The sequence below is a fragment of the Gigantopelta aegis genome, chromosome 8 (assembly GCF_016097555.1).
Source record: "Gigantopelta aegis isolate Gae_Host chromosome 8, Gae_host_genome, whole genome shotgun sequence".
NCBI classification, from domain to species: Eukaryota; Metazoa; Mollusca; class Gastropoda; order Neomphalida; family Peltospiridae; genus Gigantopelta; species Gigantopelta aegis.
The window spans coordinates 651843-677970 of NC_054706.1; the positions used below are offsets into that span (position 1 = coordinate 651843).

Genomic DNA, 26128 nt, shown 5'->3' on the forward strand with positions numbered 1-26128 from the left:
ATTCTGCCCCGGAATGGTGACGAAACAACGAAAGCACATCGGCCTCTTCCGGATTATTCCGAATTATTTTCGGAATCAAACGAAGGTGTTTTGAGTGCGAGTGCGAATAATTTTGACATGCTCATATACCACTAGATATACCATCTGGATAGCCAGGGACTTGTCCCGGGATAGAACAAAATTTTGAGTGAGTTTATCCGAAATATTCCGAATGCTGACGGAAAGGAAGTTTGGAAGCGGATCATTCGACAGTTTTTAACAGCGATTATTTCATTCTGTTTATTAAAGTTCTCATAAAGGTGTAGCACCAGTGAGGTATTTATTGTCCTAATTCACAATTTATTTTCGCTTTCCAATAGTAAAACATTTTAAATGCAATTCGGAAGCTTTTGAGTTAGAGTGATATATTATCGCATATGTTATATTATCATAATCACGTAATTGAAATTTGAATAATACTAAGAACAAATTGCATTTAAATTATTATACCATTTTTTTTTTTAATTGCGTATTTTTATTGTAAATAAATCGACCTCCACTAAGTGAGTCACACCATGGAGTCTGATGTTTCTTCAAATTCTACCAACAATAGCAACATCCAGTTGGATTCCTACAACTTTACGAACAGAAATCCACAAGAAATCTTTTTATTAATTTTAAAAAAGATTTGTTTATGATGTGCTAAATTAGTAATTAATTCCGAATTTGATAATGATAAAAATTATATTATCAAGACATGGAAATGGTAGATTATTGATGGACTTGGAAAAGATTTAACTTTAAAATTTGCTAATAAATTTAGATAGGCCTATTGCGCCATACAGTGATACACGTTTTACCCTCTGGCATAAACCCTGACGTTCAGAGCAAGCAGTTATAGTGCATGCATGTCTTGGACACAGGTTTTGGTGTGAACACCTACCTTTTTGACTGGACTGTTTTAATATCAGTGAGTGGCCAGTGAACACCTACCTTTTTGACTGGACTGGTTTAATATCAGCCAGTGGCCAGTGAACACCTACCTTTTTGACTGGACTGTTTTAATATCAGCCAGTGGCCAGTGAACACCTACCTTTTTGACTGGACTGTTTTAATATCAGCCAGTGGCCAGTGAACACCTACCTTTTTGACTGGACTGTTTTAATATCAGCGAGTAGCCAGTGAACACCTACCTTTTTGACTGGACTGTTTTAATATCAGCCAGTGGCCAGTGAACACCTACCTTTTTGACTGGACTGTTTTAATATCAGCCAGTGGCCAGTGAACACTACCTTTTTGACTGGACTGTTTTAATATCAGTGAGTGGCCAGTGAACACCTACCTTTTTGACTGGACTGGTTTAATATCAGCCAGTGGCCAGTGAACACCTACCTTTTTGACTGGACTGTTTTAATATCAGCTTGTTGCTTCTTTCTTTTGATCTCAGCTGGTAATCTGAAACCTTGGAAGTTTTTATTGATTAGTTAACTTAAGTTTTAGCCAAACACCTTATTGCATTAGTATTACACCTAAATTATAAGGCAAAGTCTTGTTTTAATAAATGTGGTTCAGTATCTAGTGCTGGAGATGTGTTACAGTTGATGAGGTTGATAGAAGAACCCTGTGCCTGGATCTCTCTGATGTGTTTGTTTTATAACCCGCAGGATGGAGGAGTTTCCACCATCGTTTTTGTCTGTGAAACATGATGATCATGATGAGTCGTGGTGTTTCGTCTCTGTGAGTCAGAAGACTGTGGTCTGCGTGGCATGTCTCATTGACCAGATGGATAACCGAGACCTGTCGGTGGTCCAGAGGAAACTGACACTGGCGGTGTTCACTGGTGTGTTGAGAGAGGTACCTGACATCACCGCACTATTCAAGAGCAGACCTCCACTTGGCAGCTATGTTGTCAACCTGCTTATTAGTGAGTGTGTGCCACTTTTAAACACAAGAGATACTTGTCTCTCCCTTTATTTGTATTTCAAAATATTCATGCTCCCCTCCACACTTTTAAGAAATTTATTGGGAACATCATATGATTGCTGAACTCACCTTACATGTGACTGTTTGTTTAAGCTGTGGTGGGCCATACCCATGTGGTGTGCATATGTGTATATATATATATATATATATATGTGTGTGTGTAAACATTTTTTTTTTTTTCTCCAAAATTTTCTAATATTTCAAAGGCCATGCTATGAGCTATCCTGTTTTAGAAAAATGCTTATTAAAAGACTTTGTGCTGCATTTTGTAGTAATAGCATATGTAATAGCTGTTGTGTTTTTCTCTGACCCTCTAAGCCAGGTGTCGCAATAATTACCGTAGGTTACAATGGGTTTGGGTGTTAGTAAACCCATCCTGTTTTTCCTTGTTACCAGGTATGTTAGCTAGATGTACATTGTAATTACCATAGGTTACAATGGGTTTGGGCAGAGCTGCCAAGTGCTACGCTTTGGGCATAGTTTGCTACGCTTAGTCGACATTTGCTACGCTCATGTCCAAATTGCTACGCTCAGTTGAAAAAAAATCCAATATGATACGCTAATGAAAACCAGTAACAACTTTTGCAACAGATAAACATAACTGGATGATTAGTGTATTTGGCCAAAGTTTCTACTAACGAATTATGTTTTATTTGGCAACCGTACACATTTCATCTTTATCACAAATTATAGGTCTAAAGAGTACAGTTGAAAGGCGGGTGATTTCTGGCAATTATACAAAAAATTGGACATAATCTTGGAATACAGTAGGGCCTAACTAAAAACAGAATTCCTCATTTCTGTGACTTTATTTTTATTTTTTATTCCAACATATAAAAGTATAATTTGCGGATTAAGAACCGTTGTAAAACAGTTATAATAAGGTGTATTCAATAACAGACATGTAGTTTTATTGTAGGCCGACCCCAGTGTTGTGTACTATAAAACCTTCAAAGAACAGTTCTTTAGTTATGTTACGCTTGCATGCCGTGAATATCGAAAATTGCATGTGAACGTATGCCAGTTAGGAATAGAGTAATTTTAATTTTAACTTGAAATAAGAATATAAGCATTCAAATTTAGTATTGATCACATCATCGCACAACAGTTCATTTTAGGTTTATTGCATTTCGATTGCATTGTTGTTTATGATTTCGGCCATGTTATGCTCAAATAACATTTGCTACGCTCAGCTTGTCATGAATGCTACTCTCACTTGTGGCTAAGGGTTGGCAGCTCTGGTTTGGGTGTTAGTAAACCCATCCTGTTTTTCCTCATTACCAGGTATGTTAGCTAGATGTACATTGTAATTACCATAGGTTACAATGGGTTTGGGTGTTGGTAAACCCATCCTGTTTTTCCTCGTTACAGACATGTTCCAGGAGAAGGAGGTGTTCATAGAGCCAGCAGTGGAAGGTGAGAACTCAGTCTGTGTTTTAGTCACAATTCATGCGAAGCCCAGACGATGCAGTGGAAGGTGAGAACTCAGTCTGTGTGTTAGTCACAATTCATGCGAAGCCCAGACGAGGCAGTGGAAGGTGAGAACTCAGTCTGTGTGTTAGTCACAATTCATGCGAAGCCCAGTCGAGGCAGTGGAAGGTGAGAACTCAGTCTGTGTTTTAGTCACAATTCATGCGAAGCCCAGACGAGGCAGTGGAAGGTGAGAACTCAGTCTGTGTGTTAGTCACAATTCATGCGAAGCCCAGACGAGGCAGTGGAAGGTGAGAACTCAGTCTGTTTTAGTCACAATTCATGTGAAGCCCAGACGAGGCAGTCATTAAGTTAACACTTAAAATGTTTTCTCTAGAAATTTGTTAAATCATGGTAGCCTAAACATTTTTTGGACATTTTCACCACTTTAAGGGCAACTTGTTTTCATTAAAGACTAAAAATTAATTAAAATAAAAATACTGTGTATTAGCCGACTCTGGATAGGCCGACTCCTTAGTTTGCGCCTCAATATCGGGTTCAAAAAGGTTGGAATGATGTATAAGCCGACTCAACTTTTATGTAGTTGAACCAGACAAAAATATAGATATATCGATATAATGTCAATTGTGGGCATTGGTTTTGGTGAACTAATCAAAATACAAATACTATTTTAATAAAGATAGCTGTAAACTAAAGGTTTTTAAAATCTTAATATAACCCCTAGAGTGGGATAACACTGCTCTGTTCTTTTATTTATATCTTTCTTGAATGAATTGAACACATGGACATCGCTAGCTGGTAAATAATAAATTATTGCAATGATGAACACTACCCCTTCTGTTGTGTTTATAAGTGGTGATATCCCTCATTAGGAATTGCAGAATAACCTATGATGGTAAGTAAAAATCATCAATTCTGACCCTTTAAATTGCAACTGAGGACAAAATACCATCAGTCATAAAAACACTTAATGACCGTTCTGATCACGTGCCAAATTTGGCATCAAATACTAGTACTACTTGTAAGTCAAATACTAGTACTACTTGTAAGTCAAATACTAGTACTACTTGTAAGTGGATTTAGCTGGAAATTGTCACACGATAAAAATAAAAAACATTTGCTTTTATTTCTCAAATAGAAATACCTTTTATTGTGTGTATCAAATAGAAATACCTTTTATTGTGTGTCTCAAATAGAAATACCTTTTATTGTGTGTCTCAAATAGAAATACCTTTTATTGTGTGTATCAAATAGAAATACCAATACCTCTTATTGTGTGTATCAAATAGAAATACCTTTTATTGTGTGTATCAAATAGAAATACCTTTTATTGTGTGTCTCAAATAGAAATACCTTTTATTGTGTGTCTCAAATAGAAATACCTTTTATTGTGTGTCTCAAATAGAAATACCTTTTATTGTGTGTATCAAATAGAAATACCTTTTATTGTGTGTCTCAAATAGAAATACCTCTTATTGTGTGTATCAAATAGAAATACCTTTTATTGTGTGTATCAAATAGAAATACCTTTTATTGTGTGTATCAAATAGAAATACCTTTTATTGTGTGTATCAAATAAAGAAATGAACACTGGTATAGGACTAATCAATAGAGCGACCCCTGCAATTGAGAAAATGTCTGCATAAATGCATGCCGTGAATTTTTTTTGAATATAGTCCATAGCAAAAAAAGTGCCATGGAGAATTAAAAATATTCTACCCAGACAACACTCAGCAGGGCTTCCATGAAATACACACACAGTTCACACTTCAGTGCATTAATCAGCTTTCACACTTCATTTAAAGTTTGTTTATTCTTCTTAAAATTGTTAAATCTCTTAACAACTAAATTATTTGGAACATTTTTTCTATTTGTGATAAGGAATAAAGAAGCTTCTGTAGTGATATGCATGTAGCAGATAGATGGAAAATGTTACAAATGGTTTGCATTATTCAGCTAAAATGAACTGTACATGTATGTGTTTATATAATATGAAATGTGTACATATATTTGTTAAAATAACTATAACGGATGGAAACTGTTGTTATTATTATATTTTTGTTATCAGCTTGCTATACTTTGCTGCAGAGTGTTCAGTCGGATTCCTTGATGCGACATGTTTTGAACAACTTCCAAGAGCAGGTAAGTAAAACTGGATACATGTCACCTTTATCAGGCTTTAAATGAGAGCCACAAAACTATTAGCAGTTTGGTGAATTTGATAAAAAAAAATCTGTAGTCAAATTCACGTTTTATTTACTGTGAAATTCTTTTATTTTTATGGCTTTAAATTTTCATTGTTTTGCTAAAAAGAAACATACATTTTATTGGGTACTAAAATTTGTGGATGGAAAAGCTGATATATGTAGACAGGTATTGTGTTTTCACTCTATTGTTAAGTTGTTGACAGCAATAGTCCATGTATCATGGTCATTAGACCACCACAAACAAAAGTCACTTCACAGTAGTTGTTCAGCCAAAATGGCCAATGATATGACATTTTTAAATGGGCTTTTTTGACGAATTAATTGGAAATAAGTTGGTGAATGACAACTTAAGACATACTTTATTTGAAAATGATTTGACTTTATATTGATTTTATTGGTATACAGGTATTTTGTTGACCCCTCTTTTAAATTTAACTTAAGGTTTAGAAAATGGCTACACCAGTGTATGAAAAAACATTAAAGTCCTACATACAGGATAGCACATACCACAGCCTTTGATATACCAGTCGTGGTGCACTGGCTATAACGAGAAATAACCCAATGGGCCCAATAACAGGGATCGATCCCAAACCGACCATGTATCGAGTGCTGTACCACTGGGCTATGTCTCGGCCACTGCAATGCTGTAAGACAGAAATCTTGTCATAATGAACGCGGCTGATCATATCAATTTCCATATTGTCAAGGTTAGCTGTGATCATGGTTAGTAATTATAACAGTTTTTTCTTAATCTTTGAGATTCTCGGAGAGTGGGAGTAGGGATTATCTAGTAGTGTCATTACCAGAGTGGTTGGCCATGAACCTGCCACAAAGAGTAACACAAGAAACCCAACACATGAGGTATAAAGAGATTGATCTAAATGTCTGAAACTTTCACTGCTAATCCATCAAGATGGATGTTAAAGTTAGTTTGTTTTGTTTATAACGACGCCACTAGAGCACTTTGATTTATTAATCATCGGCTATTGGATGTCAAACATTTGGTAATTTTCACATACATGACATTGTAGAGAGGCAACCCACTATATTTAACCATTAGTAGCTAGGGATCTTTTATATGCACCATCCCACAGACAGAATAGCACATACCACAGCCTTTGATATACCAGTCATGGTGCACTGGCTGGAATGAGAAATAGCCCAATGTGCCCACCAAACCGACTGCATCAAGTGAGCTCTTTACCACTGTTCTATGTCCTGCCCTCTCATCATTTACTATTAGACATCGGCTGTTCAGATTGATCAGTGATTTTGTCACTTAATGCTTTTGGGGTGGGGGTGGGGGTGGGGGGGGACGTAGCCCGGTGGTAAAGCACTTGACTGATGCTTTGGGGGGGGGGGGGGGAGAATGTAGCCCAGTGGTAAAGCACTTGACTGATGCACAATCAGTTCAGGATCGATCCCTGTCGGTTGGCCCATTGGGCTATTTCTCATTCCAGCCAGTGCACCACGACTGGTATATCAAAAGCTGTGGCATGTGCTATTTTGTCTGTGGGATGGTGGCCTTGCTACTAATGGAAACATGTAGCAGGTTTCTTACCTCATTCTCGTATGAGACGACACTGGTGGAATAATAAGGTGGAGGTTCCATATGCTACTGACTGTTGAGACTGGAGTAAAACATTAGGCTTTACAATGGTCTACTTGTACTCTTGTTAGGACTTTCTTCAATTAAGATGTTAAATTTGACAAGGTTCTACTAGTATTTTTGTTATGACTTTCTTCAACTGAGATGTTACATTGGACTAGGTCCTGCTAACACTCTTTGTTGTGACTATTTCAGTTACAATGGGTCCCCAATGTGAACCAAATTAAGCCGTTCATGTTACTGGTCGGTCAGTTGGCAGCTACCTCAGAAGCCTTTGGAGCTCGCTTGTTGAAACACCACGGTACAGTAATAATGAAACATCATGGTAAAGTAATGATCAAACACCACGGTACAGTAATGATGAAACACCACAGTACAGTAATGTTGAAACACCACTGTACAGTAATGTTGAAACACCACGGTACAGTAATGTTGAAAAACCACGGTACAGTAATGTTGAAACACCACGGTACAGTAATGTTGAAACACCACGGTACAGTAATGATGAAACACCACAGTACAGTAATGATGAAACACCACAGTACAGTAATGATTAAACACCAGTCCTTGGTTTTTGAAAATTATAGGCGAGTGAAAAATCGCACACCTCATTATGCTAAGGCGAGTGAAAAATCACTCTCCAAAATAAATCAAATAGGCAGCTTAGCTCCGATTGGATTTTGACTGGTACATCTACAAAATTGTCTATTAAACCAGTATTTCCCGATTTGTTCAAGACCGAGAAATACTAGTTTAACGACTGCATGGAAGCCACTGCCATGTTTTTAATTTTTATTGTTTTAATAAAAGGACCTTCCTATCGGCTAAATAAGCTATGAAAACTGTTGATTTTCGTAAGAAGTGGAAATAAATACACCCGTCTATTTTACAGGTGCCGTTTGTTGAGTGTAACGTGCACTGTTTTTCACACTCGTCGGATTGAAATTACGTACGCTGTACGAGCGCGATCGCACCCGCACACCTTAAAAAGCAAGGTCTTAAACACTATGGTAAAGTAATGTTTGTTGAAACACCACGGTACAGTAATGTTGAAACACCACGGTACATTAATATTTGTTGAAACACCACAGTACAGTAATGTTGAAACACCACGGTACAGTAATGTTTGTTGAAACACTACGGTACAGTAATGATGAAACACCACATTACAGTAATGTTGAAACACCACGGTACAGTAATGATGAAACACCATGGTACAGTAATGATGAAACACCACGGTGCAGTAATGATGAAACACCACGGTACAGTAATGATGAAACACCACATTACAGTAATGTTCAAACAACACAGTACAGTAATGGTGAAACACCATGGTACAGTAATGGTGAAACACCATGGTACAGTAATGATGAAACACAGTGGTAAAATAATGATGAAATACCATGGTACAGTAATGTTTGTTGAAACCTCACTGTACAGAAATGTTTGTTGAAACCCCACTGTACAGTAATGTTTATTTAAACCCCACTACAGTAACATTTGTTGAAACCCCACTGTACAGTAATGTTTGTTGAAACCCCACTGTACAGTATTGTTTGTTGAAACACCACTGTACAGTAATGTTTGTTGAAACCCCACTGTACAGTAACGTTTGTTGAAACCCCACTGTACAGTAACGTTTGTTGAAACCCCACTGTACAGTAATGTTTGTTGAAACCCCACGATACAGTAATGTTTGTTGAAACCCCACTGTACAGTAACGTTTGTTGAAACCCCACTGTACAGTAACGTATGTTAAAACCTCACGATACAGTAATGTTTGTTGAAACCCCACTGTACAGTAACGTTTGTTGAAACCCCACTGTACAGTAATGTTTGTTGAAACCCCACTATACATTAACGTTTGTTGAAACACCACTGTATAGTAATGTTTGTTGAAACACCACTGTACAGTAACATTTGTTGAAACACCACGGTACAGTAATGTTTGTTGAAACACCTTGGTAAAGTAACATTTGTTGAATTACTATGGTTAAGTAATGTGTATAAAGCTGCAAAACCTAACTTGTTATATTATGTAATCATTTAGAATAAATCATTTTCTTAATGTTCTTAGTAATGATCTTATTAAAGTTCTTACTAATGTTGTTACTAAAATTAAAGTTTGTTTTGTTTAATGACACCACTAGAACATATTGATTTATTAATCACCAGCTATTTGGATTTCAAAGATTTGGTAATTCTGACATAGTCACATTTTTTCATTAGTACAGGTCAGGTCATAGGTTTTAATGTGCACATTCCTGTCATGGGTGCAGGTGTTGACTTAATGCGCTGACTCTTCCATCCAGGACAGGTCAGGTCATAGGTTTTAATGTGCACATTCCTGTCATGGGTGCAGGTGTTGACTTAATGCGCTGACTCTTCCATCCAGGACAGGTCAGGTCATAGGTTTTAATGTGCACATTCCTGTCATGGGTGCAGGTGTTGACTTAATGCGCTGACTCTTCCATCCAGGACAGGTCAGGTCATAGGTTTTAATGTGCACATTCCTGTCATGGGTGCAGGTGTTGACTTAATGCGCTGACTCTTCCATCCAGGACAGGTCAGGTCATAGGTTTTAATGTGCACATTCCTGTCATGGGTGCAGGTGTTGACTTAATGCGCTGACTCTTCCATCCAGGACAGGTCAGGTCATAGGTTTTAATGTGCACATTCCTGTCATGGGTGCAGGTGTTGACTTAATGCGCTGACTCTTCCATCCAGGACAGGATTTTTCCATCAGTAGCAAGGGGGTCATTTATATGCATCATGCCACAAACAGAATAGCACATACCACTTTGATATACCAGTTGTGGTGCATTGGCTGTTACCGAAAACCGCGGTTTAGGCCCATGGTTCGGTGCACCCTTTCCCAATTTGTGAACTGCAGTTGATATCAATTTATTTTATTTTAAATGGTACATGTATAAACGTTTCCGCATCTTGCTGGTAATCCCAATGACCCGTAAAGTATTTCGGCCAATCACAGTGCTCGATTCCCTGACATGTTTGCATGGGCGATAGGTGCCGTTCGGATCCTGCACAGAACCCGCAAATTTCTTGCCGGGACCATAAAAACTTGTAACTTCCCAAAATAGGGACTGACCTCAGTGATTAATCCACTGAGAGAATAAAGTAAAAAAGTAAAGTTTGTTTTATTTAACGACGCCACTAGAGCACATTGATTTTTAATCTTATCATCGGCTATTGGACGTCAAACATATGGTCATTCTGACACTGTTTTTAGAGGAAACCCGCTGTCGCCACATAGGCTACTCTTCTTTACGACAGGCAGCAAGGGATCTTTTATTTGCGCTTCCCACAGGCAGGATAGCACAAACCATGGCCTTTGTTGAACCAGTTATGGATCACTGGTCGGTGCAAGTGGTTTACACCTACCCATTGAGCCTTGCGGAGCACTCACTCAGGGTTTGGAGTCGGTATCTGGATTAAAAATCCCATGCCTCGACTGGGATCCGAACCCAGTACCTACCAGCCTGTAGACCGATGGCCTGCCACGACGCCACCGAGGCCGGTCCCACTGAGAGAATAAACATTTTAAGTATGTTCTGTACCAGTCGTAAAAATTGAAAAAAGTAAACACATGTTAACTTTAAGAATTATAAAATGGCGCCCAATTTCCATCATATTAAAACGATTCAACATCATTCATTTCCGTAAGTGTTTATCGAAACGAAATCGTCCGCCTTTCCAGAACTACAATGTATGCAAAGTACTTTGCACTTTGATTTAAAAAAAAAAATTTTTTTTTTTTTTTCCACTGTCAGTACGGGCAAAAAAAACAAAACAAAAAAAAACCCAACAAAAAAAACAAGTTAAATAATTCACTATATATTATGTCCATGTACTTTTGCTTGCTTATCTTTTTTTTTAATCAGTGATACCTTTTTATGTAACTTGTGTTGAGTTAAATAATCAACAGTAGGACATGTATATTATGTGCTTACATTGAGTAATCCATACTTTAAAAACTCCCACCTCTCATCAAAGATTTGACATTATCAAAGTAATAAACATTACAGGAATATGTCTTGACATAGGCTACATCTTTCTTTTAGACTTCTATAATGTGTACATGACACCCATATATTATGTAATCCAGAATGCACCTAAAGACAACTGAATAAAAAAAATAAAAAAATAAGTAAGATACTATCCCAAGACCCCCTAGCATTCTCGCCCCCAAATTATTTTGCCAACCCTCTGAACTCAAATTCTGGGGAACACATTGCCCAAGTATCCCAGACCCCAACACACTAACATGGCATGGTCAAAATACCTTTTTGTTTATTCTAGTCAAAATATAATTTTATATTTACAATTATTTTACAAATGACCATTTAAAATAAAATGTCTTGCTCTTAAAATAGTTTATAAAAATGTATGTGTGATAATTAGCATACTTGTACTACTTATGAAAAGTATTGTGAATAAATCGTGGACCAAATACTGAAAAAAACCTCCACGAACCGTCCCATCCCTACAAACCTGAGGGTTAGGTGTTAGTTGTTAGTGAGAGAGAAGTCGGTGGAGTTGTCTTACACCTACCCACTGAGTTGTTAAAACTTGCACTGGGTGGGAGTCGGTACCGGGCTGTGAACCCAGTACCTACCAGCCTTGTGTCTGATGGCTTAACCACGACACCACTGAGGCCTATTGAAAAGCAGTAAGATTTTATACAGTGAAACCACTCAAAACCGGACAGCCATGGGACCAAGGAAAAAGTCCGGTTTTGAGGGGTATCCGGTTTACAGAAGTTTCAGTACTGAGGTAAACCGTTTGTTGGTTGGTGTTCTCTACTGATATAGTAACTAGTAAAACTGCCAAAAAACAGGTACACTTTCGAACTTTCGAATTATTTTACGTTTATCATCAAGCGATAATTCAACATGGCGGCTTTCATGTCGAAAGTAAATACTAAAATGAAACACTGTTGACAAACAATTTTACTCTTGGTTACTCTTTATTTTGTTAAATAAACTTTGCAAAGATAAAAAACAAAACAACAACAAAAAAGGGTTCAGACAATTGGAAAAATTAAATAAATTCCTAGTTGCTTTGCCGTTCATTACAATAATCGTGAGATGTACATGTAGATTGAGAAAAGGAGCTCAATCAAATTCGTAAGTTAATCTAACTTTGTAACAATCGAGCTCAGAATAAACGGGCAACGGGCAACTATATTTACGTGCCCCTATCCACAAGGGTTCAGGCACGCCCACCCCGGACTCAGCCTCTGACATCGCCAGTTGTCGATTCCGGGGCGGGGGTCAGAATAAAGGGAGTACATGTGTTTCCTCCAGTTATTTAAACATCAAAGCTGTTAATTAATCCCTTAATTGGTATGTGCCAACAGCACAACAGTGGCGCTGGAGCATGCGCACATGTAATTAGCTCTGCGTACGCAATCACGTTATCAGCTGAGTGGGTATTCAAAGTATAAGTACTGCAGTAATGATTGACATCGGTGTGACCGTCTGCTTTTCTGATGTAAAATTTACATTAAAGGAACACAATGGGACCGGATAATTTCGTCCAGTGCAGTTTAGAGGGGTTTCCGGTTTAGAGGGGTAAATTTTAGTGTTAAAAGATACGCGGTTTTGAGGGAATTCTGGTTTACTGAGGGTCCGGTTTTGAGGGGTTTCACTGTATATCAACTTTCTGAATTATTGTTAGTTGTCACAAAAATAATACTTCTTATTCTCCTTTTTATTACTGAGAAGTGGGTTTTTATTCTGGTATTTAATTTTTTTTTTTTATTACATGTATGCTGTCTGACGGAAGTTAATGATAATCATTGTCAATGATAACCCTTGTGGTTTTGTTTGGTTTTACATTAGTAATATTGCAGGTCTGCCACCCCACCTTCCATATCAGTAATGCTGTGTTTCTCTTTTCCAGAGTCTATTTTGCTGGAGCTGACGTCCATGAAGACGAGTGACGCGGATTTCCAGTCGGGTGTCATGTTCGTCCTCGTTCAGTTGTTCTTCAGCAGTGGCCAGCCCCATGTGTCCACAGCGCTCAAGCGCAGAGTCTGCACTCTGGTGATCACAACACTGAACGAAGCGAAGGTTCTCGATTTACAGATAAACCTGCTAGGTAAGCCGTGTCATCATTGTTCTGTGATGTCCAGGAAACAGCATTCTGTGGTCTTGTACGTGTTGTGTCTGGTAAGCCATGTCATCATTGTTCTGTGATGTCCAGGAAACACAGCATTCTGTGGTCATGTATGTGTCATGTCTGGTAAGCTGTGTCATCACTGTTCTGTAACATCCAGGAAACAGCATTCTGTGGTCTTGTATGTGTCGTGTCTGGTAAGCCGTGTCATCACTGTTCTGTAACATCCAGGAAACACAGCATTCTGTGGTCATGTATGTGTCATGTCTGGTAAGCTGTGTCATCACTGTTCTGTAACATCCAGGAAACAGCATTCTGTGGTCTTGTATGTGTCATGTCTGGTAAGCCGTGTCATCACTGTTCTGTAACATCCAGGAAACACAGCATTCTGTGGTCTTGTACGTGTCGTGTCTGGTAAGCCATGTCATCATTGTTCTGTGATGTCCAGGAAACAGCATTCTGTGGTCTTGTACGTGTCATGTCTGGTAAGCCGTGTCATCATTGTTCTGTAACATGCAGGAAACAAAGCATTCTGTGGTCTGGTATGTGTCGTGTCTGGTAAGCCGTGTCATCATTGTTCTGTAACATGCAGAAAACAAAGCATTCTGTGGTCTTGTACGTGTCGTGTCTGGTAAGCCGTGTCATCATTGTTCTGTAACATGCAGGAAACAAAGCATTCTGTGGTCTTGTATGTGTCGTGTCTGGTAAGCCGTGTCATCATTGTTCTGTAACATCCAGGAAACACAGCATTCTGTGGTTTTGTACGTGTCGTGTCTGGTAAGCCGTGTCATCATTGTTCTGTAACATCCAGAAAACACAGCATTCTGTGGTCTTGTACGTGTCGTGTCTGGTAAGCTGTATCATCATTGTTCTGTGATGTCCAGGAAACAGCATTCTGTGGTCTTGTACGTGTCGTGTCTGGTAAGCCATGTCATCATTGTTCTGTGATGTCCAGGAAACACAGCATTCTGTGGTCTTGTACGTGTCGTGTCTGGTAAGCCGTGTCATCATTGTTCTGTAACATCCAGGAAACACAGCTTTCTGTGGTCTTGTATGTGTCGTGTCCCCTTCCATCATATGTAGTTGACACATTCTTATAGTCTGAAGAGAGATCCTCCACCTCAGTGTCAATGCTGTCGGTGTACATTGACAGTGAGTCACATTTTGGCAAAGTGCAATTACAGGGTATTTCTAATGAGATATCAAATTTGGAGTTTTGGCCAATTCGAAGATCAAGGTGCTTTGAAAGCCTCAAGGGTTCTGATTGTAAATGAACTCTCAAAACACTTTAAACCAATCTGATGTTTTAATTTATGCTAGCCATGTGTTTGCATGCTACATTAAAATAAATATACATAATTGTAACAGGCCTGTGATTTTTATTTTTTATAGCCAGCCGGGCTAGTAAAACAAAGTATGCACAAACCTGCAGATATCATCACTAGCCCGAGATTTTTCCTCAAATCTTATGACCACTTTCATTTGCAATATATAAAACAAACCATTCGTCAGCAGTTTTACTCAAAATTGTGAGTCACCAGGTATGTTTTTTTACTGTTTTGGGTGAGTGGAATTCTGCAACCCTGAAAAAACAAAAAACAGATACAGATCCTGGTCTAAGTTAAGCTTGTCTTATTGTTTTGTTGATTATTGCAGCTCTCCTGAAAAAGCTGGTGAGGGACCCTGAGTGTTCAGTCCTGCTGATGGAGTTGACCCCTAAGAAACAGTCTCTGGTGCTCGCCCTCAAGAAGGTCTTCCTCACCAAACAGGAAGTCCTACAGACCGCGGCTGCACAGAGCATATTCGGCCTGCTGACCAGCGCCGACACAGACGTCTTTGTCAGGCAGCTCCTCGACAGTGATCTTATAGGTGTGGTCTCTCTCTCTCTCCCTCTCTCTCTCTCTCCCTCTCCCCTCTCTCTCTCTCTCCCTCTCTCTCTCTCTCTCTCTCCCTCTCCCTCTCCCTCTCCTCCCCACTCATTGAGAGTTATCTTATAGGAGTGGTCTCTCTCTCTCTCTCTCTCCTCCCTCTCCCTCTTCCTCTCCCTCTCCTCCCTCTCCCTCTTCCTCTCCCTCTCCCTCTCTCTTCCTCTCTCTCTGATCTAGGTGTATCCTCTGGTTTTGCCCCACTCATCGAGAGTTATCTTATAGGTGTGGTCTCTCTCTGATCTAGGTGTATCCTCTGGTTTTGCCCCACTCCTTGAGAGTTATCTTATAGGTGCGGTCTCTCTCAGATCTAGGTGTATCCTCTGGTTTTGCCCCACTCCTCGAGAGTGATCTTATAGGTTCGGTCTTTCTCAGATCTAGGTGTATCCTCTGGTTTTGCCCCACTCATTGAGAGTTATCTTATAGGAGCCGTCTCTCTCAGATCTAGGTGTATCCTCTGGTTTTGCCCCACTCATTGAGAGTTATCTTATAGGAGCGGTCTCTCTCTCTTATCTAGGTGTATCCTCTGGTTTTGCCCCACTCATTGAGAGTTATCTTATAGGTGCGGTCTCTCTCTGATCTAGGTGTATCCTCTGGTTTTGCCCCACTCCTTGAGAGTTATCTTATAGGTGCGGTCTCTCTCTGATCTAGGTGTATCCTCTGGTTTTGCCCCACTCATTGAGAGTTATCTTATAGGTGCGGTCTCTCTCTTATCTAGGTGTATCCTCTGGTTTTGCCCCACTCATTGAGAGTTATCTTATAGGAGCGGTCTCTCTCTCTTATCTAGGTGTATCCTCTGGTTTTGCCCCACTCCTTGAGAGTTATCTTATAGGTGCGGTCTCTCTCTGATCTAGGTGTATCCTCTGGTTTTGCCCCACTCCTTGAGAGTTATCTTATAGGTGCGGTCTCTCTCTGATCTAGGTGTATCCTCTGGTTTTACCCCACTCATTGAGAGTTATCTTATAGGTGCGGTCTCTCTCTCTTATCTAGGTGTATACTCTGGGTTTACCCAACACCAAGCCCCACAGTTGTCACTGGTCCTGGGTGATGATAAATGGGGTTCTACCTGGATGTAATATCAACAGACCTATCAATGCAAATACATGATCATACGAGCTCCTTCAGTAACAGTTTTACAGTAAAGTGTTGTCGCATCATTGGAATTGGAAGCTTGTGATGAAAATTAACTTTGTTCTGTATTTCAAATCCATATGCCAATTTAATTTCTTTACACATTTTTGTGTAAATTTCACATTAGAGCTCATTGACACTCATAGGGACTGTCAGTTGTTTAAAAACTTTAATTGTTACATTTGTTAAAATATATACATATCTGATAACAGAAAGTATCAAAAGTGGTTTTTATAGTTCATATGAAAAATTACACCTTTTCTTTGAGACTACACTTCATAGTGGGTGAATCTTTATGTAACATACATAAGCACTTATTCTTGTGTATTACTTGCATAGTCTGTTTCCAAAAAGTCAATAATGGGTAATAAAGAGGATGTTAAGCTGATGTCCCTTGTGCTATAATGTTGATTGTCGCCTGCTAGGCTGTAGTGTCACTCATAACTCAAACATGAAAGGATTAGGGTTAGGGTTAGGGTCAATAATGGGTAATAAAGAGGATGTTAAGCTGATGTCCCTTGTGCTATAATGTTGATTGTCGCCTGCTAGGCTGTAGTGTCACTCATAACTCAAACATAAAGGGTTAGGGTTAGGGTCAATAATGGATAATAAAGAGGATGTTAAGCTGATGTCCCTTGTGCTATAATGTTGATTGTGGCCTGCTAGGCTGTAGAGTCACTCATAACTCAAACATGAAGGGTTAGGGTTAGGGTTAGGGTTAGGGTCAATAATGGGTAATAAAGAGGATGTTAAGCTGATGTCCCTTGTGCTATAATGTTGATTGTGGCCTGCTAGGCTGTAGAGTCACTCATAACTCAAACAAGAAGGGGTTAGGGTTAGGGTCAATAATGGATAATAAAGAGGATGTTAAGCTGATGTTCCTTGTGCTATAATGTTGATTGTCGCCTGCTAGGCTGTAGTGTCACTCATAACTCAAACATGAAAGGATTAGGGTTAGGGTCAATAATGGATAATAAAGAGGATGTTAAGCTGATGTCCCTTGTGCTATAATGTTGATTGTCGCCTGCTAGGCTGTAGTGTCACTCATAACTCAAACATGAAAGGATTAGGGTTAGGGTTAGGGTCAATAATGGATAATAAAGAGGATGTTAAGCTGATGTCCCTTGTGCTATAATGTTGATTGTCGCCTGCTAGGCTGTAGTGTCACTCATAACTCAAACATGAAAGGATTAGGGTTAGGGTTAGGGTCAATAATGGGTAATAAAGAGGATGTTAAGCTGATGTCCCTTGTGCTATAATGTTGATTGTCGCCTGCTAGGCTGTAGAGTCACTCATAACTCAAACATGAAGGGAAAGCTTCTTTAAAGGGACAGACCCTACTTTCAACCCATTGTCGCCTGCTAGGCTGTAGAGTCACTCATAACTCAAACATGAAGGGAAAGCTTCTTTAAAGGGACAGACCCTACTTTCAACCCATTGTCGCCTGCTAGGCTGTAGTGTCACTCATAACTCAAACATGAAGGGAAAGCTTCTTTAAAGGGACAGACCCTACTTTCAACCCATTGTCGCCTGCTAGGCTGTAGAGTCACTCATAACTCAAACATGAAGGGAAAGCTTCTTTAAAGGGACAGACCCTACTTTCAACCCATTGTCGCCTGCTAGGCTGTAGAGTCACTCATAACTCAAACATGAAGGGAAGCTTCTTTAAAGGGACAGACCCTACTTTCAACCCATTGTCGCCTGCTAGGCTGTAGAGTCACTCATAACTCAAACATGAAGGGAAAGCTTCTTTAAAGGGACAGACCCTACTTTCAACCCATTGTCGCCTGCTAGGCTGTAGAGTCACTCATAACTCAAACATGAAGGGAAAGCTTCTTTAAAGGGACAGACCCTACTTTCAACCCATTGTCGCCTGCTAGGCTGTAGAGTCACTCATAACTCAAACATGAAGGGAAGGCTTCTTTAAAGGGACAGACCCTACTTTCAACCCATTGTCGCCTGCTAGGCTGTAGAGTCACTCATAACTCAAACATGAAGGGAAGGCTTCTTTAAAGGGACAGACCCTACTTTCAACCCATTGTCGCCTGCTAGGCTGTAGTGTCACTCATAACTCAAACATGAAGGGAAGGCTTCTTTAAAGGGACAGACCCTACTTTCAACCCATTGTCGCCTGCTAGGCTGTAGAGTCACTCATAACTCAAACATGAAGGGAAAGCTTCTTTAAAGGGACAGACCCTACTTTCAACCCATTGTCGCCTGCTAGGCTGTAGAGTCGCTCATAACTCAAACATGAAGGGAAAGCTTCTTTAAAGGGACAGACCCTACTTTCAACCCATTGTCGCCTGCTAGGCTGTAGAGTCACTCATAACTCAAACATGAAGGGAAGGCTTCTTTAAAGGGACAGACCCTACTTTCAACCCATTGTCGCCTGCTAGGCTGTAGTGTCACTCATAACTCAAACATGAAGGGAAGGCTTCTTTAAAGGGACAGACCCTACTTTCAACCCATTGTCGCCTGCTAGGCTGTAGTGTCACTCATAACTCAAACATGAAGGGAAAGCTTCTTTAAAGGGACAGACCCTACTTTCAACCCATTGTCGCCTGCTAGGCTGTAGTGTCACTCATAACTCAAACATGAAGGGAAAGCTTCTTTAAAGGGACAGACCCTACTTTCAACCCATTGTCGCCTGCTAGGCTGTAGAGTCACTCATAACTCAAACATGAAGGGAAAGCTTCTTTAAAGGGACAGACCCTACTTTCAACCCATTGTCGCCTGCTAGGCTGTAGAGTCACTCATAACTCAAACATGAAGGGAAAGCTTCTTTAAAGGGACAGACCCTACTTTCAACCCATTGTCGCCTGCTAGGCTGTAGAGTCACTCATAACTCAAACATGAAGGGAAGGCTTGTTTAAAGGGACAGACCCTACTTTCAACCCATTGTCGCCTGCTAGGCTGTAGAGTCACTCATAACTCAAACATGAAGGGAAGGCTTCTTTAAAGGGACAGACCCTACTTTCAACCCATTGTCGCCTGCTAGGCTGTAGAGTCACTCATAACTCAAACATGAAGGGAAGGCTTCTTTAAAGGGACAGACCCTACTTTCAACCCATTGTCGCCTGCTAGGCTGTAGAGTCACTCATAACTCAAACATGAAGGGAAGGCTTCTTTAAAGGGACAGACCCTACTTTCAACCCATTGTCGCCTGCTAGGCTGTAGTGTCACTCATAACTCAAACATGAAGGGAAGGCTTCTTTAAAGGGACAGACCCTACTTTCAACCCATTGTCGCCTGCTAGGCTGTAGTGTCACTCATAACTCAAACATGAAGGGAAGGCTTCTTTAAAGGGACAGACCCTACTTTCAACCCATTGTCGCCTGCTAGGCTGTAGTGTCACTCATAACTCAAACATGAAGGGAAGGCTTCTTTAAAGGGACAGACCCTACTTTCAACCCATTGTCGCCTGCTAGGCTGTAGTGTCACTCATAACTCAAACATGAAGGGAAGGCTTCTTTAAAGGGACAGACCCTACTTTCAACCCATTGTCGCCTGCTAGGCTGTAGTGTCACTCATAACTCAAACATGAAGGGAAAGCTTCTTTAAAGGGACAGACCCTACTTTCAACCCATTGTCGCCTGCTAGGCTGTAGTGTCACTCATAACTCAAACATGAAGGGAAAGCTTCTTTAAAGGGACAGACCCTACTTTCAACCCATTGTCGCCTGCTAGGCTGTAGTGTCACTCATAACTCAAACATGAAGGGAAAGCTTCTTTAAAGGGACAGACCCTACTTTCAACCCATTGTCGCCTGCTAGGCTGTAGTGTCACTCATAACTCAAACATGAAGGGAAGGCTTCTTTAAAGGGACAGACCCTACTTTCAACCCATTGTCGCCTGCTAGGCTGTAGAGTCACTCATAACTCAAACATGAAGGGAAGGCTTCTTTAAAGGGACAGACCCTACTTTCAACCCATTGTCGCCTGCTAGGCTGTAGAGTCACTCATAACTCAAACATGAAGGGAAGGCTTCTTTAAAGGGACAGACCCTACTTTCAACCCATTGTCGCCTGCTAGGCTGTAGAGTCACTCATAACTCAAACATGAAGGGAAGGCTTCTTTAAAGGGACAGACCCTACTTTCAACCCATTGTCGCCTGCTAGGCTGTAGAGTCACTCATAACTCAAACATGAAGGGAAGGCTTCTTTAAAGGGACAGACCCTACTTTCAACCCATTGTCGCCTGCTAGGCTGTAGAGTCACTCATAACTCAAACATGAAGGGAAGGCTTCTTTAAAGGGACAGACCCTACTTTCAACCCATTGTCGCCTGCTAGGCTGTAGAGTCACTCATAACTCAAACATGAAGGGAAGGCTTCTTTAAAGGGACAGACCCTACTTTCAACCCATTGTCGCCTGCTAGGCTGTAGAGTCACTCATAACTCAAACATGAAGGGAAGGCTTCTTTAAAGGGACAGACCCTACTTTCAACCCATTGTCGCCTGCTAGGCTGTAGAGTCACTCATAACTCAAACATGAAGGGAAAGCTTCTTTAAAGGGACAGACCCTACTTTCAACCCATTGTCGCCTGCTAGGCTGTAGAGTCACTCATAACTCAAACATGAAGGGAAGGCTTCTTTAAAGGGACAGACCCTACTTTCAACCCATTGTCGCCTGCTAGGCTGTAGAGTCACTCATAACTCAAACATGAAGGGAAGGCTTCTTTAAAGGGACAGACCCTACTTTCAACCCATTGTCGCCTGCTAGGCTGTAGAGTCACTCATAACTCAAACATGAAGGGAAAGCTTCTTTAAAGGGACAGACCCTACTTTCAACCCATTGTCGCCTGCTAGGCTGTAGAGTCACTCATAACTCAAACATGAAGGGAAGGCTTCTTTAAAGGGACAGACCCTACTTTCAACCCATTGTCGCCTGCTAGGCTGTAGAGTCACTCATAACTCAAACATGAAGGGAAAGCTTCTTTAAAGGGACAGACCCTACTTTCAACCCATTGTCGCCTGCTAGGCTGTAGAGTCACTCATAACTCAAACATGAAGGGAAGGCTTCTTTAAAGGGACAGACCCTACTTTCAACCCATTGTCGCCTGCTAGGCTGTAGAGTCACTCATAACTCAAACATGAAGGGAAGGCTTCTTTAAAGGGACAGACCCTACTTTCAACCCATTGTCGCCTGCTAGGCTGTAGAGTCACTCATAACTCAAACATGAAGGGAAAGCTTCTTTAAAGGGACAGACCCTACTTTCAACCCATTGTCGCCTGCTAGGCTGTAGTGTCACTCATAACTCAAACATGAAGGGAAAGCTTCTTTAAAGGGACAGACCCTACTTTCAACCCATTGTCGCCTGCTAGGCTGTAGAGTCACTCATAACTCAAACATGAAGGGAAAGCTTCTTTAAAGGGACAGACCCTACTTTCAACCCATTGTCGCCTGCTAGGCTGTAGAGTCACTCATAACTCAAACATGAAGGGAAGGCTTCTTTAAAGGGACAGACCCTACTTTCAACCCATTGTCGCCTGCTAGGCTGTAGAGTCACTCATAACTCAAACATGAAGGGAAGGCTTCTTTAAAGGGACAGACCCTACTTTCAACCCATTGTCGCCTGCTAGGCTGTAGAGTCACTCATAACTCAAACATGAAGGGAAGGCTTCTTTAAAGGGACAGACCCTACTTTCAACCCATTGTCGCCTGCTAGGCTGTAGAGTCACTCATAACTCAAACATGAAGGGAAAGCTTCTTTAAAGGGACAGACCCTACTTTCAACCCATTGTCGCCTGCTAGGCTGTAGAGTCACTCATAACTCAAACATGAAGGGAAAGCTTCTTTAAAGGGACAGACCCTACTTTCAACCCATTGTCGCCTGCTAGGCTGTAGAGTCACTCATAACTCAAACATGAAGGGAAAGCTTCTTTAAAGGGACAGACCCTACTTTCAACCCATTGTCGCCTGCTAGGCTGTAGAGTCACTCATAACTCAAACATGAAGGGAAAGCTTCTTTAAAGGGACAGACCCTACTTTCAACCCATTGTCGCCTGCTAGGCTGTAGAGTCACTCATAACTCAAACATGAAGGGAAGGCTTCTTTAAAGGGACAGACCCTACTTTCAACCCATTGTCGCCTGCTAGGCTGTAGAGTCACTCATAACTCAAACATGAAGGGAAGGCTTCTTTAAAGGGACAGACCCTACTTTCAACCCATTGTCGCCTGCTAGGCTGTAGAGTCACTCATAACTCAAACATGAAGGGAAGGCTTCTTTAAAGGGACAGACCCTACTTTCAACCCATTGTCGCCTGCTAGGCTGTAGAGTCACTCATAACTCAAACATGAAGGGAAGGCTTCTTTAAAGGGACAGACCCTACTTTCAACCCATTGTCGCCTGCTAGGCTGTAGAGTCACTCATAACTCAAACATGAAGGGAAGGCTTCTTTAAAGGGACAGACCCTACTTTCAACCCATTGTCGCCTGCTAGGCTGTAGAGTCACTCATAACTCAAACATGAAGGGAAGGCTTCTTTAAAGGGACAGACCCTACTTTCAACCCATTGTCGCCTGCTAGGCTGTAGAGTCACTCATAACTCAAACATGAAGGGAAGGCTTCTTTAAAGGGACAGACCCTACTTTCAACCCATTGTCGCCTGCTAGGCTGTAGAGTCACTCATAACTCAAACATGAAGGGAAAGCTTCTTTAAAGGGACAGACCCTACTTTCAACCCATTGTCGCCTGCTAGGCTGTAGTGTCACTCATAACTCAAACATGAAGGGAAAGCTTCTTTAAAGGGACAGACCCTACTTTCAACCCATTGTCGCCTGCTAGGCTGTAGAGTCACTCATAACTCAAACATGAAGGGAAAGCTTCTTTAAAGGGACAGACCCTACTTTCAACCCATTGTCGCCTGCTAGGCTGTAGAGTCACTCATAACTCAAACATGAAGGGAAAGCTTCTTTAAAGGGACAGACCCTACTTTCAACCCATTGTCGCCTGCTAGGCTGTAGAGTCACTCATAACTCAAACATGAAGGGAAAGCTTCTTTAAAGGGACAGACCCTACTTTCAACCCATTGTCGCCTGCTAGGCTGTAGAGTCACTCATAACTCAAACATGAAGGGAAAGCTTCTTTAAAGGGACAGACCCTACTTTCAACCCATTGTCGCCTGCTAGGCTGTAGAGTCACTCATAACTCAAACATGAAGGGAAGGCTTCTTTAAAGGGACAGACCCTACTTTCAACCCATTGTCGCCTGCTAGGCTGTAGAGTCACTCATAACTCAAACATGAAGGGAAAGCTTCTTTAAAGGGACAGACCCTACTTTCAACCCATTGTCGCCTGCTAGGCTGTAGAGTCACTCATAACTCAAACATGAAGGGAAAGCTTCTTTAAAGGGACAGACCCTACTTTCAACCCATTGTCGCCTGCTAGGCTGTAGAGTCACTCATAACTCAAACATGAAGGGAAGGCTTCTTTAAAGGGACAGACCCTACTTTCAACCCATTGTCGCCTGCTAGGCTGTAGAGTCACTCATAACTCAAACATGAAGGGAAAGCTTCTTTAAAGGGACAGACCCTACTTTCAACCCATTGTCGCCTGCTAGGCTGTAGAGTCACTCATAACTCAAACATGAAGGGAAGGCTTCTTTAAAGGGACAGACCCTACTTTCAACCCATTGTCGCCTGCTAGGCTGTAGAGTCACTCATAACTCAAACATGAAGGGAAGGCTTCTTTAAAGGGACAGACCCTACTTTCAACCCATTGTCGCCTGCTAGGCTGTAGAGTCACTCATAACTCAAACATGAAGGGAAGGCTTCTTTAAAGGGACAGACCCTACTTTCAACCCATTGTCGCCTGCTAGGCTGTAGAGTCACTCATAACTCAAACATGAAGGGAAAGCTTCTTTAAAGGGACAGACCCTACTTTCAACCCATTGTCGCCTGCTAGGCTGTAGAGTCACTCATAACTCAAACATGAAGGGAAAGCTTCTTTAAAGGGACAGACCCTACTTTCAACCCATTGTCGCCTGCTAGGCTGTAGAGTCACTCATAACTCAAACATGAAGGGAAGGCTTCTTTAAAGGGACAGACCCTACTTTCAACCCATTGTCGCCTGCTAGGCTGTAGAGTCACTCATAACTCAAACATGAAGGGAAGGCTTCTTTAAAGGGACAGACCCTACTTTCAACCCATTGTCGCCTGCTAGGCTGTAGAGTCACTCATAACTCAAACATGAAGGGAAAGCTTCTTTAAAGGGACAGACCCTACTTTCAACCCATTGTCGCCTGCTAGGCTGTAGAGTCACTCATAACTCAAACATGAAGGGAAAGCTTCTTTAAAGGGACAGACCCTACTTTCAACCCATTGTCGCCTGCTAGGCTGTAGAGTCACTCATAACTCAAACATGAAGGGAAAGCTTCTTTAAAGGGACAGACCCTACTTTCAACCCATTGTCGCCTGCTAGGCTGTAGAGTCACTCATAACTCAAACATGAAGGGAAGGCTTCTTTAAAGGGACAGACCCTACTTTCAACCCATTGTCGCCTGCTAGGCTGTAGAGTCACTCATAACTCAAACATGAAGGGAAGGCTTCTTTAAAGGGACAGACCCTACTTTCAACCCATTGTCGCCTGCTAGGCTGTAGAGTCACTCATAACTCAAACATGAAGGGAAGGCTTCTTTAAAGGGACAGACCCTACTTTCAACCCATTGTCGCCTGCTAGGCTGTAGAGTCACTCATAACTCAAACATGAAGGGAAGGCTTCTTTAAAGGGACAGACCCTACTTTCAACCCATTGTCGCCTGCTAGGCTGTAGAGTCACTCATAACTCAAACATGAAGGGAAGGCTTCTTTAAAGGGACAGACCCTACTTTCAACCCATTGTCGCCTGCTAGGCTGTAGAGTCACTCATAACTCAAACATGAAGGGAAAGCTTCTTTAAAGGGACAGACCCTACTTTCAACCCATTGTCGCCTGCTAGGCTGTAGAGTCACTCATAACTCAAACATGAAGGGAAAGCTTCTTTAAAGGGACAGACCCTACTTTCAACCCATTGTCGCCTGCTAGGCTGTAGAGTCACTCATAACTCAAACATGAAGGGAAAGCTTCTTTAAAGGGACAGACCCTACTTTCAACCCATTGTCGCCTGCTAGGCTGTAGAGTCACTCATAACTCAAACATGAAGGGAAAGCTTCTTTAAAGGGACAGACCCTACTTTCAACCCATTGTCGCCTGCTAGGCTGTAGAGTCACTCATAACTCAAACATGAAGGGAAAGCTTCTTTAAAGGGACAGACCCTACTTTCAACCCATTGTCGCCTGCTAGGCTGTAGAGTCACTCATAACTCAAACATGAAGGGAAAGCTTCTTTAAAGGGACAGACCCTACTTTCAACCCATTGTCGCCTGCTAGGCTGTAGAGTCACTCATAACTCAAACATGAAGGGAAAGCTTCTTTAAAGGGACAGACCCTACTTTCAACCCATTGTCGCCTGCTAGGCTGTAGAGTCACTCATAACTCAAACATGAAGGGAAGGCTTCTTTAAAGGGACAGACCCTACTTTCAACCCATTGTCGCCTGCTAGGCTGTAGAGTCACTCATAACTCAAACATGAAGGGAAGGCTTCTTTAAAGGGACAGACCCTACTTTCAACCCATTGTCGCCTGCTAGGCTGTAGAGTCACTCATAACTCAAACATGAAGGGAAGGCTTCTTTAAAGGGACAGACCCTACTTTCAACCCATTGTCGCCTGCTAGGCTGTAGAGTCACTCA

At 41.3% G+C, this 26128-nt stretch overlaps 1 protein-coding gene across 1 annotated transcript in view; it reads left to right on the top strand.

Annotated features, from left to right (window-relative positions):
• The first annotated feature begins 209 nt into the window (after window positions 1-209).
• LOC121378663 (meiosis inhibitor protein 1-like) overlaps window positions 210-26128 on the top strand; it is a 121060-nt gene continuing 95141 nt past the window's right edge. The window contains exons 1-7 of the mRNA XM_041506942.1: window positions 210-315; window positions 1644-1903; window positions 3334-3378; window positions 5462-5535; window positions 7405-7510; window positions 13135-13332; window positions 15007-15219. Of these exons, the coding sequence (XP_041362876.1) occupies window positions 1645-1903; window positions 3334-3378; window positions 5462-5535; window positions 7405-7510; window positions 13135-13332; window positions 15007-15219 (895 nt within the window). The 5' untranslated portion in view covers window positions 210-315; window position 1644. The remainder of the gene's footprint in view (window positions 316-1643; window positions 1904-3333; window positions 3379-5461; window positions 5536-7404; window positions 7511-13134; window positions 13333-15006; window positions 15220-26128) is intronic.